The sequence below is a fragment of the Lissotriton vulgaris genome, chromosome 12 (genome assembly GCF_964263255.1).
Source record: "Lissotriton vulgaris chromosome 12, aLisVul1.2, whole genome shotgun sequence".
NCBI lineage: Eukaryota > Metazoa > Chordata > Amphibia > Caudata > Salamandridae > Lissotriton > Lissotriton vulgaris.
This window is the reverse complement of record NC_141700.1, coordinates 263,259,770-263,280,503: the sequence shown is the minus strand read 5'-3', so window position 1 is coordinate 263,280,503 and position 20,734 is coordinate 263,259,770. Positions and strand designations below refer to the sequence as shown.

At 47.0% G+C, this 20,734-nt stretch overlaps 1 protein-coding gene across 3 annotated transcripts in view; it reads left to right on the top strand.

Annotated features, from left to right (window-relative positions):
* Window positions 1–20,734, top strand: part of KATNB1 (katanin regulatory subunit B1) — a 633,244-nt gene that overhangs the window by 360,840 nt on the left and 251,670 nt on the right. For all 3 annotated transcript variants that reach the window (XM_086945006.1, XM_086945005.1, XM_086945004.1), the window contains exon 14: window positions 543–673. In XM_086945006.1, coding sequence (XP_086801132.1) covers window positions 543–673 — 131 coding nt within the window. The remainder of the gene's footprint in view (window positions 1–542; window positions 674–20,734) is intronic.

The window sequence follows — 20,734 nt, the reverse complement described above, 5'->3', positions numbered from 1 at the left end:
TCAGAACTCGCTGTACCCACCAATGGGGGAACACTTTCTTACTTGTAAATTATTGAAAGTATCGCAAACTGTATATCACAATGCAGTGAGGAATGTTTGCTTAGATGGCAGGTGTGTTCCACCCCCTCTTCATAGCAAAAGAAGTTTGTAAACCTTTACACCAGATCGGTCTGTCTTGATTCCATCAGATCAAAATATAACTTTTGGTATATGTTTTTTTTCCCCTAGTACTCGTGTAAGTGGTTTTTAATGGTCACAAGACTGCAGCTGAGCAATTTGTTTTCACAGTTCAGATACATGCTGTGGTCTGCTTTTAAGTCAGGCATGTATTTTTATTTGTAGAAGGTAGGGAGATGAACTGTAATACTGATGATTCCTTGGAAGAGGAAGGATTTGTTTCTGAATTTTAATGTTAATGGCTTTCTAAACACCTGTTTTCAGAGCTGCCTTTTAAGCCCCTTGTCTGAGCGTCATTGCTGCAAAGCCATGCACTTCTGTGACATTTCAATTTTTTTAGATTGACATTTTGGGTCTTTTGGCAGATTTAAGCAGAACTCAGACAGTGAACGCCGCAGTCCGAGTAGTGATGACGACACGGATGAGAAGGAATCAATGACAGAAATTCAGAATGCCGAAGACTACAATGAGATCTTCCAGCCAAAAAGTGCTATCTGTAAGTTACCTTATCTTTTAGCTCATGATGCAACATCCTGAACATTGAACGGCTGCATATTAGCCAACCCTTGCTTGGTTGATCTCTGGGTAGATATCATCTGCTCTTCCACTTTATAGAACCCTGCATATGAGACCATGCCACAGTGGTTACTGTTAATGTAGTTACACCCCTTAAGTCATGGCCTTGATAAGTGGTAGTAATGGACTGAGCTGAATTTGGCATCATAGCACTTTAAGAGCATAGAGGCTCCGTTTACAAGCCTATGATATCTGCTCTGCCTTTCATTTCCATCTAGCTCCTGTCGACTCCATCTTTTGTTTTCTCTGCTGCAGAGCAGACATGTTCACCTTTGGGTAAAAAAAAAAAACACTGTTTCTATCAAAGGTGATGGGGAAACCCTTGCCCGAACCCAGAGATTTTCAAACCTTAAAAGAAAATATCTTCCTCCTAACCATTGTTATGCAACTTTTTTTATTATTAAAAAAAAAATCTTTCTGATGGATAATTCTACCTTCCATACCGCTTGAATTATTCCAGGCGTCGGACTGGATCTGGAGTAAAGCTGTTGACGCTGGTAGATGGCAGTGGCTGTTAAGGTCACCAAAGCCATACCATCTTGTTGTTACAGCATCCACTAACTGCGCCTTCGACACAGACCCATAGCTTAATCTTTCAGAGGGTTTCATGCCTAATTGCTCTAAATAACTCAAAATGAATAAACTACACTGCTATTATGTCTCCCCGAAGTGTTCGGACTTTAAACCCTGTAGGGATTGCAAGGGACAGGTGTCTATGACTGACCCACACACTATTTTACTTAGCTTCCTGAAATCAGACCATGACTAAAATTCACATCAATCTTACCTCAGTATGCACCCCAAGGCAATTACGGTGAGGGATTCAAAGTCTTTCATAGTGCAGGCCTGCGGAGACGAGTAAGGCATCCCTCCTGGGCCCACTTGATATCACCATCATCACACTCTTCAAGCAGACAGATGAAGCATAATAAACACATGCAATGCAAAGCTTCTTCTAGAGGTAAGGCTGCAGTTGAGCCTTCCCAGCCAGAGCGGCCTAAGGTGCCTATGCCACCTTATCCAGCCTTCCCGTCCCCAGGGTCGGATCCAACCACATTACTTAATGTCACATTCAGCATTTTCTGTAGGGCGGCAGCACCATCTCACACGCCCTTGTTCCCTATGAGGCCATAATGCATGCCCATGTTCATGCCATTTCAAATGTTGTTAGGAGCCCCCTTACAGCCACGACCAGGCCCCTCCCTCAAAGCTGATCTAAAGTTATGAGATGCCGCACCCAATCCTGATGCCGCAGATGGCTCCACTACTGAGGCATACGGTGCCATTCTCCCTTCTTGGTCCCTTTTAGTGCTACCACCTTCTCCTACAAGCTGAGACATGAAGCGCCTCGTGTAAGGGCCTAATCTAACAATGGATCCAAAGATTATTGGTGGTGGAGAAGTATCGCAACACTATCCATGATCTTTTTGGGCCTTATTCTGATCACCTAGATCATAAAGTGGCTGAAGAGGGGTTGGATCAGCGTCCTTTTTTCCAGCTGTTGATTTTGCCGGCCTCACTTTTGCCAAGCCAATGGTCTTTATACCTCTTTTGAAATAGAAATAGAGATCCCTTCAAGTCCTTCTCCTCCTGAGGATATTTCTTTCCACTATATAGGAACAATTTGGCAGATGTTCTGTAGTTACCTCTGCCCTCAATTGAAATTAAAACAAATGTGCTCACTGATGTTCTTCAGCCTACTGGCCCAACCCCAGAACCGTTACTCCCTTTCATGCCTTACTGGAACCGGTATTGTTGGCATAGAAGAAGCCCACTTCTGCTCCAACAGTTAATAGATTGGTGGCAAGATACTACCACACTGCCCATGGGACCCCCCCAATTCTTGTCCACACATCCTTCTCCAGAGACCTTGGTAATTCAAGCTTCCAATCTTAAATTTTGGGATCATGAACTTCTTCTTCTGAAAGCAAAAGTTCAAAATGGTTACCCTGTCTCAGGTCGTGTTGGCTTTGAAAGCTGGAGACTAGTTGGTGTCACTAGATTAACAGGACACGTACTTTCATGTTGCTGCGGTTTGAAGTGAAAGATAAAAGCAATCTTCCGTAAAACCATCTAAAACAAGCCTACAATATAAAAAGCGGTCTAAAACACAAAACCGTGCTATTTAAAACCAATTTAACCCAATCTATTTTTAAAACATTTCTTAATAAAAAGCATAAAACATGCAATTCCTACTGCAACATCCACAAAACAAATTTCAGATAACAACCCCATTGCTGTCACCCTAGAGTATGTTTTGCTTTTTAAAAATAGAGGTCTCAAAAACTTGATCCGGGCAGTGTGACTGCATAAAAAAAGCACTGAAATAATTGTCCCAACTGCCAAAATAGGCCCTGTGAGACTCCGCTACCGGGGTCACCTATGGCAAGGCCGAGCCATCTAAGGACGTCTAATGCTGGATTTATGCGCTTGTCTAAATTGCATTGTGTATATAGCTTTAAGATCTTTGATGCGTCGCTCGGCCCCCGGCCGTCCGACGTCACAGTGCTCATGTGCGTCGGACAGCCAAGGGCCATCTGTACTGCGCACACGTCAAATTCGGCCGCACCACGACGGAATTCGCGCCGCGTCAAAGAGGCTATACGGCTTGTCCACACTTTACAAACTCTGCAAGTCTGTGCATTTTAGGCAGTTTAGCAGGAAAAAAAATACTTAGTATTTTATGTGAACAGTTTTAAAAAGTGACATGTTTCTGCCTAAAGTGAAGGGTTCTGTTTATTTTGTAAAATCAGAATAGGGCATCGTTTGTATCATAAACAAACTGCTGATAATAGTGGTGCACATGCTCAAAGGGTTGAATTGTCCTTACTTTTCTAGACGTTGCATCAATATGCAATACCTCCACTTTAGCTCTTCTGTAGTGTCAGTTAAGTAATGGGTAAGAGTGGATCTTTCCACAGTCATCCTGGAATTTTCATGTGTAAAACGGTAGAGAATAATGACAGCGAGTAGTCAACCATTTGCAGCCATAGACCCCTTCCCAGCTGCTGAAAGGACTGAGAGGGACAGTTGGTAATGAGTGCTGTTGTTTGAAAACCTGGGAGGACTCAGTAGTAGGATGGAATGGGAGAAAAGATGGGAGCCACTGGAAATTATGAGTAATGTAGGCAGATAGGAATTAATAATATTGCTCTGGTATTAGAAATATCTTTTAATTAATTCATGCCAGCCAGGAGTGTATTTTGGGGGCTGTATTCCATTCCATCTTTTTCCTCGGTATGCCCCTCCAGTCAGAAACCAGCCATTTGCAACCCAGGCCTGGCTCTCACCCAGTAGGAACAGTTCAGCCTCATATGTCAGACCAGGTTTGCTTCAGATGGGAACACAAACAACACAGTCTGGTTTCTGTATATCGGGACGCATTAATGAAATGTTTAGGGTCATCCCATGGTACTACGTCAGTAAGGCTACCATCCAATCATACCCTTATATTTGATAGAGACATCTAGCCACAGGTTCCTTGAATTAGAATTATCCCCAGGTGTCAGACTGGATCCGGAAATTTTTTGCAGTAGCACCTCTGCACGCAGGGGGGCTACGCCACATGACCCCGCCCTGACGGCGTCCACGGACGTGACGACAGCGAGGTCATATAAGTCCCTCCCTGCGCGCTGACGTCAGTTTCCTTCTTTTCCGCGTAAACTCTGATCCGGAGTAAGCGGTTCTTCTGGCCTGTTTTCAGGCCCCTTTTGACGCTTTTGCTTCTGGAACAGTGTGCGATGCCTTTGAGCTTTAAGACGGGTGCTTCCTGTTTACGGCAAATGTCCACGAAGGACCCACACCTTATCTGCATGTGGTGTCTGGGCGAACACCACGACTCGACGGATTGCAACGCCTGCCAACAACTAAAGCCGAAGACCCTATGGAGCTACTTTCGGCTCGCCTGTTCCGGTTGGAGTAGTCACGGCCCCCAGCCTCCTCTTCGGCGGCAGGTCCCGATGGCAGTAGGTTCTGTTTGCAGCGTTGGTCGCCGTCTGGTTCTGGCGTGCGTCGCTCGCCCGTTCCTGGTAAGTCCTGGCGCATGTTGCCGAGGTCATCGACCACCCTTCCTCCTGTTATAGGGGGCATTAGTTCCCGGACTTCTCAGTGCCCCCGAGAGTCTGCCCTCCCCTATCTGCCATTTCCTGGTGCGGGAACAACTCTGACCCAGATGGCGACTTATGCCGCGGCCCTGCAGGCCTCCCTTGGGTCCCCTCCTCTCCCTGGGGCGTCCTTGGACCGACCGCTGCATGCACTGGTGGGTACGCCCCTGGTGCCGGCTGAGCCCCGTGCCTCTAGGGATGATGGAAGTATGGCGTTTTCAGGGCGCGACCCGGCTGGGTCCCCCTCTTCGGCCCATAGCACCCATAAAGCGCCGCGTAGCACAGTGGGGCTCCCTGTGGCGTCGCAGGTGGTTGCTAGTACTTGCAGCTCGTCTCGGAGTCCCCCTCGGCCCTCCGGACAGGTGGCTACCTTTTCAGAGGCTGAGCCGAGCTGTTCCGGCGCGTAGACTTGCCTGTTGCTTACTTCAGGTGAGGAGCCTGTTGTGGTTGAGGCCGAGTCGGCGCCGACCGAGGCCGAGTCAATGCCGGCCGAGGATGCTGTGGCTCCGCCTCGACGACTATCATCGAGTCCTCTCCGGAGGAAGTTCCGCGTCACCCCCGACATCCGTCAATGCCGGATCCTCATTTGTCCATGGGGCTTCCTACCTTTGGACATTGGTCTGCTCCTCCTTTTATCGAACAATATCCTTGGAGTGGGCGGCTCAGCTTACAGCCCTCACCCACAGATGAGTTACTGTCCCCTCCTCGGAGGGCTTCCGAGGCCTTTATGAGAGTTGTTTCCATGGCCGTCCGCAATCTGCGTATGCAGCCCCCTTCGGTTCCCGTGCCTGGTGACCCCTGTTGGATGTTCTCCACCACGGTTCGGGGAATGTCAAGTCTCTTCTCTTCCACCTCTGAGGGCGCTCGTGTTGACCTCCTCCATCATATCCATGACAGACGTGATCCGGCAGAATTTACTATCCGGTCGACCCTGGATACCTCCGAGTCCTTAGGCCGTGCTATGGCCAGATCTGTTGCACTACACCGCCATGCTTGGTTGCGGGATGACGTCTTCCCGGTGAATATTTGGGCTCGCCTTGTTGACCTGCCTTTTGATGGGGTCCTTTTATTTAATACCCATGCCGACTCAGCGGTCCAGTGCCTCCTTGCGGGCTTTCGCCCCCCACCAATCCTTGTACGTGACAGGTCTCAGCGCTTCTTCCGAGGCTGCTACCCTGCCAACTGGTGCATTAGGCGGGTTCCTGCTATGGCGCCCGCAGCTGCTTTGGCCTCGTGGCTCGTCCTTTCTGTATATACCCTCATGTTGTTGACCACAGGTATTCTTTTTATAAGCCTCAGCCTATCTTCGCTTCTGCGAGGACTGGTCCTATATCTCAGTTTTTTGGGGAGTAGTTGGGTGCCTTGTACTCAGGTTTGCCATCTTTCTGCTCACCGTCGTGTTTCTTTTGTACGTTTTATAGTACACTTCGGTGCCTTTTCATGCTGCTTCGGCAACAAGGGTTCTCGTGGTTCGCTCCTTGGGGTGGGCCTCCTCTTCTGGTTGCTCTTCTTCTTGGGGGTCTTGTCTGTCCCGTTCATGTACTAAACAGTCCCTCTCTTCTGTGGGGGTTCATTTCTCCTCCCGGTCGGAGGTGTGGTTCCGGGATCTGATGTTGTTCTCCACAGCTCTGCATGCATTTATTCACAGTTTCTATAGGCACTTGGATGTTTGTCTTTTTTCCTTTCGGGTGTCACCCTTATCAGTGTCTGGTGTGCCTGCGGGACAGTTCCTTCTCTGAGGGTCGTCCTGGGTGCTGCGCCCTGCATCTGTCTCTTTGGGTGCGTTCATCCCCTTGGCCTTCAAGTTGCCTCGTTGGGCAGTCCCGTACTCATCTTAACTACACCACTTTCATTTCTCCGTAGCGGTCTGCTATGTGCATGTTCCTCAGTTTGGTCCGCCTCTGTTGCTGTCCGACCCTGTCGCTTTTTTGTGACTGAGTATTGCACTTGGCGTGACTTATGTTTCACGCCTGTACTTCTGGGACGTTGCTCAGTTCCTGCCTCTTGCCCTTCGCTTCCTGGCTGCTGCCTGTCCGGCCTCCCTTGTGTAGGCCCGCCGGGTGGGCTCTGATTATGTCACTCCATATTGTCATCTAGATCTTGGTTGGTGCCAACTTAGCGCACCATTGGGCTCTGGGAGTAGTTCTTCTTCCTTCATTATGAACTCTCCTGTTCTGGGATATGGCTTAGTGCCATTATTCCATCTCTTATTCACACAGGTGTGGACTGGCGCTCTTCGGGTCGTCTTGTGGTGCCTGTAACTCCCATTTTCTTTTGCTCTTCCGAGCTGCTTGGTCTGCTGATTGGCTGCACAGCCACAGCTTTCCCCATAGTCTGTCACCCTGTTGCCGGCTCAGTGCTCTCGGGCATTTTCTGTTGTTCTGTCGCAGACCTACCTCCCACCTTGGGGGTATGGCTGTGGTATCTATTGTAAGTTAAGGAATCTGCGTCTAGATGTCTCTATCAGATGTACGAGTTACTTACCTTCGGTAACGATGTATCTGGTAGAGACGTTGTCTAGCTGCAGATTCCTTAACGCCCTTCCATCCTCCCCGTTCTGTGAGGACCTTTCCAGGTGGGGTTCTCCACCTTGCCACCTTTCAATTGGCACTGATCTTCATCCAGGATGCTCAAGATGGTGCGACCCTCTCAGACTTTGCCTTCTGCAGCCGCCTCCCTCATGGGTGGCATCTCTTCCTGTGGAGCAGTGCTTTTCGCTTTTGCCTTCAAAAGGGATTTATTTTTCCCTTTCTCTGTATTCCTCCACTCTGGTCCTTCCAGTGTGGGGTCTTCTCCTTTTCTATCCCTCCCTTCCACCTCCTCCATTCGTTTAGTATTTCTGGTCTCCTCTGCAGTCGCCTTATGTGGGATCTGTTGGGTTGTGCCTCGGCCCTTCGATCTCTACAGGGGAAAGCGCCATTCCTTGTAATGTCATATCGCAGTGGATTGTTGTTCTTCCTGTGCTTCACACTTGTTGGCCGGCACAGTTCTGCATTGTAATGGCAGTCTTTCTGTTATCTGTCGGGGCATTCTTCCCTTGTTACTCAGCCTCTGGGGAGGGTCTACGCTTCGCGGGGTTGTTTCTCAGAGCGATGCTCTGCCTTTACTTCTTGGTTTGTTGGTATACAGTGTCTGACACTGTCCTTTATGATGATGTTATGCATCATCCGATTTCTTTGTTTTACGGATTTTTCCTTCTTCGCACACTGTTCCCATACTGTCACAGTTTTGTTGGTGGCTCCGCGTTGTGCAGCGGAAAAGTTTATCCAAAGAAAACTGACGTCAGCTCGCCGGGAGGGACTTATATGACCTCACTGATGTCATGTCCGTGGATGACATCAGAGTGGGGTCATGTGGCGCCATCTCCTGGCGCGCAGAGGTGCCGCTGCCAAAAGAATTCCGGATCCAGTCTGACGCCTGGGGATAATTCTAAGTTAAGGAATCTGCAGCTAGACAACGTCTCTACCAGATACATTGTTACCGAAGGTAAGTAACTGGAACATTGAGCCTAGAGCCAGAATTCTGGTAAATCAACAAAGGTGAAATTAGCATTCAGAATCCAGTGTTCTGCCATGTAACAAAAGTCCAGATCGAGATTCAAGGAGAAATCAAAACAGCAAAAACCATAGCGCCTCAGTAAGCAAAGTAATCTGTTCAAAGACGTTGTGTTGCAGAATTAAGTTTATTTTATAGGTTCTTTCATGACTGCATCACAAAATGGTCTCAGTCCATTTAATGCATCTGCCATGTTGCATTGGTGTAACATCCATTTTGTTCTGTGGCTGGACAGCCATCTTTTATAGTTTTGGTCTGAGGGTTCTTGTAGCAGGGGTCGGTATGGTACTGGTCTGTGATTTCCCAATAACTGTCAGAAATAATTTCTCAGTATTCCACTTTGAGTATTAGTTAATGAAACAGATGCACATATGCAGCCTTTATTGTCCTGTTTGGCTTTCAGGGCAAATTAGTTCATTCCACCAATCTAACTCGTGCTTTGATTGAGGCCATCATTCATTTTCTAGTTGTTGGAAAATACGAGGATATTTACTCAAAATTTGAGCTATTCACATTTGCAAAGAACAATGCCTTTTATTTTTGTTTTTAAAACTTAAATAAAAGGCATTCTCATTTACAATGCCAATAGCTTAAACTCGCGTAAATGCGAGACCAATTGCACTGATCGAAAACCAGAAATAAATGAAACGGCAACACAGTTTCTGATTGATTGCCTATGATTTCCTAACAACAGTCCAAAGGGTGAAACAATCATCTATGGTGAAATGGCCTTCCTCAAACCAATCTTATCTGAAAGAAACACGTTAGTGTTAGATTCCTTACCTTACCTTAGAATATCCCCAGGCGTCAGTCTGGAGCCGGAAACTTTTGCGTAGCAGTACCCCTGCGCGTCGGTAGGCGTCGTCTGCAGGCGTCCCCTGCGGCTCTGGGAATGAGTTTATTTTCCTGTACCTATTCATTCAGATGTGTTAATAGGATCTTGAAAAAAAACTTTATCTGAGATATTTAAAAGGCTAATCACTATGTAATGTGAGGGTTGTGAACCATTACACTTTTTTAGTATAAGTTTCACGATGGAGCTCCTCCACGTATAGGGGTAAAGGCCCATTATGCTTATATAACCAAACAAGCCGCTATAGACCCTGACCCACCGCTCACTATTAGTCTTGATTAAAACAGCTGGAAAATTATCTGGACCTGTAGCTTTTGTTAGCTAAATATGTTCATTTACTTCTCTATCTCTTTTATGGAGAACCAACTCGATCAGCACTCTTAAAGGAGCTCACTTATATATTGGGCGACATTGGCTGGAACCATATAAACCCCTCATATATGAGACCCATACAGGCAAGAGATTCCTGGTTAGGGATACAGACTTTGTTGACTCCGCCTAAAAGCTCTCTGGTCTCCTGACTTATTACCTTCAATTTCTTTTTTTCTCTAAGAAGATGCTTGTATTGGGGTTTTAAACCATTTATTTCCTTTATGGTGGTTTCATGCAGTCGACCAGTAAGGATGGGAGTACCTCAGGGCTCCTATTTTGAGCGCAACGCTTTTCAATCTCTATGTAACCCCTCTGGCCAGGGTGATCAGATCATATGGTTTTGATGTAGTGTCATACGCCGATGACACTCAGATTCTGATCACCCTCGGTCCTGACCCCATGGATACAAAAACACGATTCACTAATTGCATGCTGCATATTGACAGATGGATGAGTCCTAATCATCTGCAACTTAACGGTAACCAGACCGAGGTGATACTCTTTGGGAAGGGACATGAGTACTGGTCAAAAGACTGGTGGCCTTCCAAACTGGGCCCCTGTCCAATTCCTAGGCAAGCAGTGTGTAATCTTGGTATTCTAACTGGTGACCAACTATCAATGAAGAACCAGGTTAACCAAACGATAGGCACCTGCTTTGGCATCATGTACAGTTTGCGCAAAATCTTTAAATGGATCCTGATAGAAGCAAGGAAACCTCTAGTACAGGGATTGATCATCGTGCAGATGGATTATGGGAATGCCTTGCTGACACCAATAAAGAAAGATCTGCTGTCCAGGCTACAGGTTCTGCAAAATACTGTGGCCAGGCTAGTGCTGAATCTCCCATCTAGATCACCCTCAGCATCTAGCTTAAAACTCCTTCACTGGCTTCCTGTAAGGAAGAGAACCAGGTTTAAAACTCTGTCTAGCACACAAGATTATGTACGGTAGGTGCCCCAGCTACTTGACTTAGCTAGTACCAGCCTTGTAGGCCATTAAGGTCCAGTAATAAATCTCTCCTTACACCTCTCAGAATCGGAACTGCAAGAAATGGCGGAACATCATTTTCCTTCTTGGTGCCTACCTTCCGGAATGAACTCCTCCCCCCCCCCCCCCCTCCCTCACACACCTACGCATTGCAACCGATCATAACTGCTTCCATAGGGAGTTAAAAACATGGCTGTTCGATCATTAAACCAGCAAGATCTTTTCTCCATCCGGAAAGTCAGAGTTGTCCATCAGCACCATGAGACCTTTGCGTGATATGTGCGCTCAATAAATATCCCTGATTTCATTTGATTTGAAATGAGTACTTAATCCTAGTTTGGCTTGTTTCTATATCCTCCTGAAGTGACGTTTTGCTTTCTGCCAGGTTGCATCAAACCAACTTCCCTTATTACCTGTCCTTGCTGGCTGTACTACACATTTATTCATATTTACACAAATACAAGCCAACACATTTTCCAAAACAATACTGAGCCATATAATTCTATCTTCCTTCACCCCCTCGAAAATGTCTATGCATTACGAAGCTTGATATGCTGCCAAATGTTGAAAATCTGTGGGCGTAAAAGCATTTTGTGAGCCTCTGGGTGAAGCCTGTACCCAGAGGCAGAGCTTTAGCAACCACTGAAGGTTTTTCAAAGCATAGAGTGGCTGTAATTAACCAGTGGTCACTCCCTTGGTAAAACCATCTTTTATGGTCAAAGTATAGTTGGTAATGCCAGACTGAAACAAAAATGTAATCAATTGGGCATTCTTGGTTGCCATAACAAAATGTTTGGATTGCCGGATTATCATTCTCAAATCGCCCATTTAGACATAACCCATTATTTACACCCTGCCCTCTTTCTTAACCCGTTTACCGTGGCGAACATTCCGCCGCAGTGCAGGCGTTCTCTTAGGTGGGCGGGGCTGCGTCATTGGCTGACGCGAACACCGAACGATGCGAGCACGAAACGGGTTAATGCTGCATGCTGGGAATAGATTAGACTTTATCCCAGAACACTCTAGAACCTCCTGCAGCACCTCATCTGTTTGTTTAGGATACAGACATATATTAAAATCTTGTGCCATAATTACCATAGCACCAGGGAAGTTCCCCACGACTTTCTGATGAGATTGGTCTTCTTCAATCCATATAGTTAACCTACAGTACTCTTCCTTATGGATGTATATGTTCATCAGTATAAGTTGCCTACGTTCCTTATTCCTTAACCTAACTCTACTTCTGAGATTTGTATTCCACTGGAAACGCTGACCTGCTCGATAATCTTTTTAATTACTTTTTAGGTAATTAGGGTCAGCATTCCTGCAGAAGCTCTACCCTTATCCCGCAGAATGCCTTTGCTGTTAACAGCAACAAAACCCTCCAAGCTAATGTCCTCCTTCCGCCAGGATTCCTACAGGAACACTACTATGGTATGGCCTAACTGTTTGAACCAAATATCCCACCTTTTTGAATTGCTCAGACCCATGTATATTTCCACTGAGGACTCTAAGGTTATTAGAGAATTCTACCACTATGGAGCATGTTCCCAGTTGCAGGTCCTGGATTTGCTTCAGGAGAGCAAGCCTATTGTTCTGCTGTCACCCATAGGAATACCCTATACTCCACTGTGCCATCATTTGCTATTACATCTCTCAGATTATCAGGGGCTGTGAGTCTGGCCAGTAGCCCTCAGCATTGAGCCATGGCTTTTTCCATGTTGAGGAGTAGGATGAAATAAACTCCTATTGGGTTGGAGATAACCCTCCTTGTAAACTTAAGATCAGATTTGCACTAGGTCCCTTTATTATAGTCTCCTTCTCTATGGGAATCCTTATCCCCTGGCATGTGCCAGCTAAAGCCCATTTTGCTTCAGCTAACATATTTGCAATCAAAGGTGAAATCAAATCAATTTTTGTTAATTCCCTTCCTCCCGCTCCTCAAAAACCACATAGGCTAAATCACCTGAGGAGATCCCAGAGAGAGAGAGAGAGGATTTTTTTTAATTATTGTCAATTCTTTTGAATGATTCAGCAGGCACAGTTTCTTGGTTTTCTTCCCACTACGAATTATGTCTAACAACAAAGCATGGGTTCCTAGTTTAAGCATTGAAGGGTTAACAGCAGACTTAATTACTTCCTTTTTCTCTCCCTTATCTTTGCTTTTTAGATGCTCAATGTTACTTTGGTCTTAGAGCATGGTACAGCAATCATTTGTATCTACTAGTTCATATGTGAGCTGTCTTATCTTGGTTGGATGTCCTCTGCCTTGAAACAAGTATACTACTCTGTAATAGCACTACTAGAGGGGCATTTTAGACTTTTCCCTTTTTTAAACCTCAGGCACTTCTTTAGCTAGTGGACTTTTTCTCTCTTGTTATTTTATTATTGCTAGTTCCTCTGGGGGAGGGGGGTACTTCCCTACTGATATCCTCCTTCGATTTCACACCCCACAATATCGTAATGTATAATATAGCCTAGAGCAGAACTTGGGGAAACCACAAAATGCAACCCCCCTGCATGGACCACCACTGCGTACACTTCTCTTTCGACAAAGCCACGGCCCCCAAACCTACACCACGCCCTCCGCGAAGGAACTGGAGCAAGGTCACGAGCAGCACCTCAACTCCACCCTCATCCATGATCCCCCACCCACCTCGACTGACAACGTATGTGAGATCATAGTTGCAGCATTGCAATAATACACAGTCCCTAAGGATTGGGGAGGTCCATGCACTGTGCCAGCATCTCTTATCCTGTCCTGTGTATCTCGCTGATCCATGCACTGTGCCAGCATCTCTTATCCTGTCCTGTGTATCTCGCTGATCTAGCGGACCAGATGTGTGGTGAACGGGAATGAACAGCGTTACTGTGTCACAATGCTGTGTTTACTTTTATTTCTCTGACTGAAATCCACTCTGCTGCACTGTCCAGCGAGTTCTTCAATTCAACTGCATCCGACATTCGCTGATCTGAAGGAGATCTTCCTGCCATGCTCCACTGAAAAGCTCATAAAGAGCAAAATACGTGTCTGGTGCTTCTCGCTTGCATGCACAGCTGGGGAAAGGACGCTAGAAACTCCAGAGTTGGGTATGCTTCACTGAATTTATTTTACAGCAGCAAGGGAAACAACAGTTTTCGACCCTGACTGAAGTTATACACATGTAAAGGACCTTCCAACAGGATTTTTTTCTAGTCACTGGTAGATACCAACAGCGTTCAAAGGTCCATGCCTTCCATTAAAATGCATCCACAGCTGTTGTCCCCGTACCTCTTAATTGCCTAAGTTGTTAACCCTTGTGATGGCCTTTGGTAGTTTGAGGAACACCGTCTTGGTTTTGTGCAGCATCGAGTTTTCTGACATTATTAACCTCCCTATCTGTTACCTAACTGAAGCAGAGCATTCCAATTTTTTCCCACCAAATGGCAGCCTCAACAGTCTGTGTTTCTCTGCATTGAGTTGGGTTCCACCGTACTACCTATTCCTGAAAAAGATGAAAAAAAGTGCCCTGGGTGACGCATTGACGCAAGCTCCAACCACATCAAGGAGCTGTTTAACATTGCCAGAAAGTTCTCCAACCCCTCGGCCATAATTTACGTCATTACCACCTCACAGGAACTCTGTGTCTCTCTGGCAGATTTCTTCTACAGCAAGATCTCCACCATCTACAGTAACTGCGATCCCCAAGACACCAACCTCCTCAGCCTTCTTAATCCCCTGAATGAAGAAGACGACCACCTGCTCACCACCTGGAACCTGCTTACCACGCAAGACACCACAGCCATCATGACCTCCCTCCACTCCAGAGCACCCTCGGACCCGTGCTCCCACCACATCTTCAACCTCTGGAGCAAAACGATCCACAGCAAGCTCATCTCAATTCTCAACGCATCGATCACCATGGCCACTTTCCCCAATTAATTGAAGCATGCAGAGGTCAAGCCATTGCTCGAGAAACCATCGGCCGATCTCCGCAACCTCAAGAACTACCGCCTCATATCTCTGCTCCCCTTCTCAGCCAAAGTTCTCGAGAAGGCCTTCACCCCCCAACTTACAGCACACCTGGAGGACCACGATCTTCTGGACACGTTCCAATTCTGATTTTGCATCAACCACAGCCCCGAAAGCGCCCTGATTGCAGCAACAGATAACAACAGATCCATCCTTGACCAAGGAAATACAGCGGCCCTGATCCTCCTCGACCTCGCAGCAGCATTCAACACAGTATCACATCACACCCTGATCTGAATGCTTCACAAGATCGGAATCCAAGGAGACACCCTCAAGTGGATTACCTCCTTCCTCGCAGGCAGAACTCAGAGAATCCGCCTCCCGGCTTTTCATCGCAGTAGCTAAGAACTTATGTGACGTCCCTCAAGGCTCATCCCTCGGCCCTACCCGGTTCAATACCTACCCCCTGGCAGACGTCGTAAGATCACATGCACTCAACTTGATATCATGCTCCGGCTATACCGAGCTCATCTCCTTTTTAGAAGACCCCTCCGCAACTCTTATCAACTTCCGTAGATGCATGACAAACATTGCAGATTGGATGAGTTGTAACTGCCTACAACCCAAAACAGACAAGATTGAAGTGCTGATCTTTGGAAACACCTCTCCAGGGAATGACGCCTGGTGGCCCCGTAACTAGATCCCGCAACAACACAGACAGACTTAGTCAGCACCCACACCATTATTCGGGACTGCAAGCTCACCATGAAAAAACAAATCAACGCAGTCTCATCTGCCTGCTTCCACACCCTCCACATGCTCCAAGATTTTTAGATGGCTCCCCATCAACACCAGACGCACGGTCACACAAGCCTGGGCAACACTCACTATGCAGGAATCACCTCGCTCCGCCTAAAGAGACTGCAGGCGATAAAGAACGCAACAAGCATACTCGTCCTTGACCTCCCCAAGCAGTCCCACATCACCCTCCACCTCAGGATGCTCCACTGGCTCCCCATCAGAAGAGGGGCCATTTCAAGATGCTCATTGCCTTTATAGCCCTCCACAACGAGGGACCAGCATACATCAACCACCTACTAAACTCCCACCATTCCTCCAGATACCTGGCCTCCTCCTCCACCTACAGACACCATCTTCCCTACTGGAAATCAGAAAAGGACTCAAGACCTGAATGCTCGACTAAGCCTCAGCAGCAGCACTCTCAATGCCTGGATACCCACATGGGTGATTAGCCGCGTTTTACAAATCCAAATTAATTGATTGATTATGAAGTGATACGACCATGGGTGAAGAGTATACTGGCCTCTCTGCTAACTGAGCATCTTGTAACACTGAAAGATGCTTCACTTCCAATGGGCTGCACCTTGGAGCTTACACAACCGTTGATACACCAGGAATAGAGCTCTTAACTTCTATATTGACACTCTACAATCTTAACCCTAGTCCACAGTGGCACGGGTTGTGGTGGGTGACACCCATTATCAGTTACCAAATTTGCGGTAATTCCATTTGGATTGAGCTTGGGTCTTCACCAAGGTCTTGGTAATTTGTAGCATATCTCAGACAGTTGGGGACACTTTTTTCTGTACCTGGATAACTGACTGATTAAATTGGAGTCAACAGAGCTATTGATGAACATTCAGCAGCTGATGGAAACACTGCTGTTCAACCTGGGCTTTGTGATCAACAGGCCAAAATCTAACCTGAAGCTGTCAGAATCTCTCTTGTTCAAATGGGTAGTACTGGACACTACTGTACTCCGCAATTTTCCTCCTCAGAGGTTCCGAGGCATCAAGACAATGGGTTCATCCTTTCAGGAAGGCACAGAGTTCCAGTCCTGATGGTCTTCCAGCTGCTATGTCTGCTGACTACTTGTATTCTCCTGGTCTTGCACCCCCATTGGCACATGAGGTTTCTGCACTGGTGCCTCTGCAGGCTGTGGTTTCAGCATGAGATCTGTCCAACACCATTGTGTCTTTCGGAACGCTGCAGAAGATATGGTCTGTTGAGGGAAGTAGGAGAACTTTCTTTGAAAGATGTCCATCGCCCTCCAGCTGTGGCCACAGTAGTGATGTATGCCCCCACTCTCGAGTGGGGTGCCCATCTGGAGACATCGAAAATAGGTGCCTCTGGTCTCCCGGAGAGCTGTTCCTTAATATCAGCCTGTTAGAGCTGAGGCAATTCAGCTGGTGCTTAAGGCCTCCCTACTTCTCTCAATTTGAGCTGTTCCATCCAGATCTTGATGGACAATACGACTGCGATGTGGTATGTAAGCAAGGAGGTAGGGTCTTTTCTTGGGTACACTGTCAAGGGATCTGATTAAGAGCCTGTTAAGGGAAAGTGAATTATGTGCCGTGGTTGTTTGTCCTTACCATGTAATAATGCCCATCTTTATTAGGTCCAGCTAGGTTTCTTTAATAAAACCCATTGCTCAGTCGCCGGTAGTGTGAAACATTTAAAAGTATCAAAACAGTGAATGAGTAAGAAAAAACTGAATACAAATCTGACACCAATTTATACAAATAGTGTGTATTTTTATCTTTAAATGGACGTAAAAATGACAAAAATCTGTTGAGTGACACCAGAGATATATTTTTTTCAAAGGTAAATTAATTACTTTAAGTATAATAAAGTGCACTCTGGTTAGCGATTTCAGACGCAACTGGCCAGAATGACTACCATTCTTCTCTTGGGTGAGCCACAATAAGTTGGGAGCTCTTTGGTCCAGGGAGACAGTTATATATCGAGTCTAGCTTTCTGAGAGACCTTAGAACAATTTTCTCCTTTACCACGTTCTAGCAAGGAAATGGTCCTGATGTGGGGATACAGGATGCTTCGGAGATGTAGTGAGTGTTCCTGGGGCCACCCTCGTATTCACGAACGTCAGGGATCATCTCCAGCCTCACCCGATGCTGCAGTGGAGTCCTCTGCTTATTGACCTTTCAGAAAGATCAGGACTCTGTTTCCCTGCTGGCACTTCGGCCTCCTACTGTGGTAAAATATTCCTATGAAGCTGGGCTCTAGTAGAGTGCAGGTATCCTTAGCTTTTGGTGGTCCTGAAGCTTAACAGGAGACTAGTCAACAAGCCTATGGAATCACTGCTTCAGTTCAGGAACAATTGGAGCTCTTTTCCACAGCTGGGCCCAGCAAGCACAGTACTCGTTGCAGGTCCCTAAGGTGCAGCAGATGTAGTCCAGAGTTTGGTACGGCCTCTCTTTGCTGGGTCCTTTGCAGTCCTTTTTAGGTCGAGGACCTAAAGGCTGCGCTTGCGCAGTCTTTGGTCGGAGATTTAATGTTTTTTAGACGGGGCTTGAACCCGCCTCTCTCCTCCACCTCTCCTCCATTGGCTGGCTTCCTAAACGGAGGCCAGCCATTGGAGGAGAGGGGCGTCACTCCAATCAAGCCCGTCTCTTTCGGATTCGGGGGCGTGTTTTTGGCGTTCTTTCCACCTGTTACGTCATCCGTCACTCAGAAGCCAAAAACACGCCAGAATCCGAAGGTTTTCGGAGCTTTGCGCCGCCATTTCTGCCCGACCAACTGACGCGACAAACCGCAAATCATTTGCCTCTTCAAACAGGGCCCGGGCTGACATTTGAATGTCCGCGGCTCTCATGTGCTGCACGGATGACTTCACTCCCTCCTTTTCCCTCCTGCCATGTTGTCTCTCTGCCCTGGACGGGCCTCCCTCCGCAGAACTGTGCCGGGCATCAGTCCTTCGCTGCAGAAGCCGTTCAGCGAGTACCTGGAAGCGCAGCGGAAGAAACTGCAGCACACGTCGGAGAGCGGAGCCCCCCAGGTATGAGCCTGCCTGCATCTTCCAGAGCCTTCTGTCCGCTGTGCTCTGCATGTAATATCCCCTCTTGATTCCGTTCCTTTTGTATAGCTGCCCGTCCTGCACCCAACCCCCTTTGTCCCTTCCCGAGCCTTCCCTTCCTCCAAGCAGAGCCTCCCTCCCTCCAAGCAAAGCCCCTAACCCTCGCACCCTGCAGCCCTGTTTTAACCTTGGGTATGGTTTGAGTGGCCTGTTATGGTAATCGGTGGGCATAGGATTCAAAATGCCTTTCCCAAGTTAATCAGTGGGGCTTTACATAACCCGTGCTTCGCTGTTAATGAATCCCCGCCCCTGGATATCATCTTGACATGTATACAGCTCTTTAGGTTGGCAGGTTTTTCATACGTTTTGAGAGATGTATGGGGTTGCGCGGCACAGCCTATAGTTATGTGCATACCCGCGTGGGTGTGAGGTCTGAACCATGCCTGGGATGGGCAGCAAGGATGGAGCAGGCTGCTCGCTTATCAATGACGAGGATTGTGTTTCACAGTTGTGGTTCCTGGTGTACGGCGGCTGTCGCAGCTCTGTGGTGAAACAAGATACTGTGTCAAGTAGGATAAGTAGTTTATTATTGCTCTTCCTACCGTGTGGTGCAATAACCCTGAGATACTAAGGTGGATGAGTGGCTGAATGCTGCAGGGACTGCTCTTTGGTATAATGATCATCTTAGGGAGTACGCATGCTTGAATGTGAGTTGCTTCTCACTGATCCAAGGTCTAATTACCCTGAGATGTTATCCTGATTGCACTCGTTTTTTTCTTGCCTCTGCCCCCTGATTGTGCCATTTTTCTTGCCTCTGCCCCCCTGTTTGTGCCGTTTTTCCTGCCTCTGCCCCCCTGTTTGTGCCGTTTTTCTTTCCTCTGCCCCCCTGTTTGTGCCGTTTTTCTTGCCTCTGCCACCCTGTTTGTGCTAGTTTTTCTTGCCTTCTGCCCCCTGATTGCACTCGTTTTTCTTGCCGTCCGCCCCCTGATTGCACTTGTTTTTCTTGCCTTCTGCCCCCTGATTGCACTCGTTTTTTTCTTGCCTTCTGCCTTCTGATTGCACTCGTTTTTCTTGCCTCTGCTCCCCTGATTGTGCCATTTTTCTTGCCTCTGCTCCCCTGATTGTGCCATTTTTCTTGCCTCTGCTCCCCCGATTATGACATTTTTCTTGCCTCTGCCCCTCTGATTGTGCTCGTTTTCTTGCCTTCTGCCCCCTGATTGCACTCGTTTTTTCTTGCCTCTGCTCCCCTAATTTTGCCATTTTTCTTGCCTCTGCCCCCCTGATTGTGCTCGTTTTCTTGCCTATGCCCCCCTGATTGTGCTCGTTTTTCTTGCCTTCTTCCCCCTGATTGCACTCGTTTTTCTTGCCTTCTGCCCCCTGATTGCATTCGTTTTTCTTGCCTTCTGCCCCCTGATTGCACTCGTTTTTCTTGCCGTCCGCCCCCTGATTGCACTTGTTTTTCTTGCCTTCTGCCCCCTGATTGCACTCGTTTTTCTTGCCTCTGCTCCCCTAGTTGTGCTATTGGCAATGTAAATGACAATGCCATTTTGTAGGTGGCTCTATGTGTGGGTGGCTCTGTCTGTGTGAGGGTGGCTCTGTGTAGGGTGTAGCTATTGGCATTGCAAATGACAATGCCATTTATTTAACGATTAAGCTATTGGCAATGTAAATGACAATGCAATTTAATGATGATTTAAAAAAAAGAAAAGAAATGTCATGAGCAATGCCAATAGCTCTACCTTTAATGATGCCGAGACCATTGCATTGTAAATGCTTGTTCTGTCTTCTTTTCAATCCAGTAGTGATCTGAGGAATGTGTGTGGTCCCACCTTTATGCCATCTTTGTTTTTGTGGAAAGTGAGGACTCGCCATCCCACTTTACATCACTTCCTGGAGGTTTGGCCATCAAACAATCAACCCACAATACCCTCTCTACCCAAATCCAATATGGCACAAGCCATCTTCCCCTGTGAATAGCCCGCGGCACACCCCTTGGGTGTATCCAGCATAATGAGCTACTCCTAGAAAACAGGTGTAGGAAAGTGCCATTTTTGTATGCCCCCCCCTCTGTGTCATTATAATTTTAAAAATTAGAAACTGGTATTCTTTTCCCTATGCCAAGGACATTGTAACCCTGAATTCTACTTTATCCCACAGGCTTTGTTTCTCTTTCAAGCGGGCGCTCTCCAATATTGGGCTACCTCATGATCTGTAGTGTTTATTCCCATCCACTGAATTTAACACTGTTTCACTCCCAATATACATTGTGATGTTCCTTACAGAAACATAAATCTCTTTTACAATAAATATTGTTCCCGTCACAA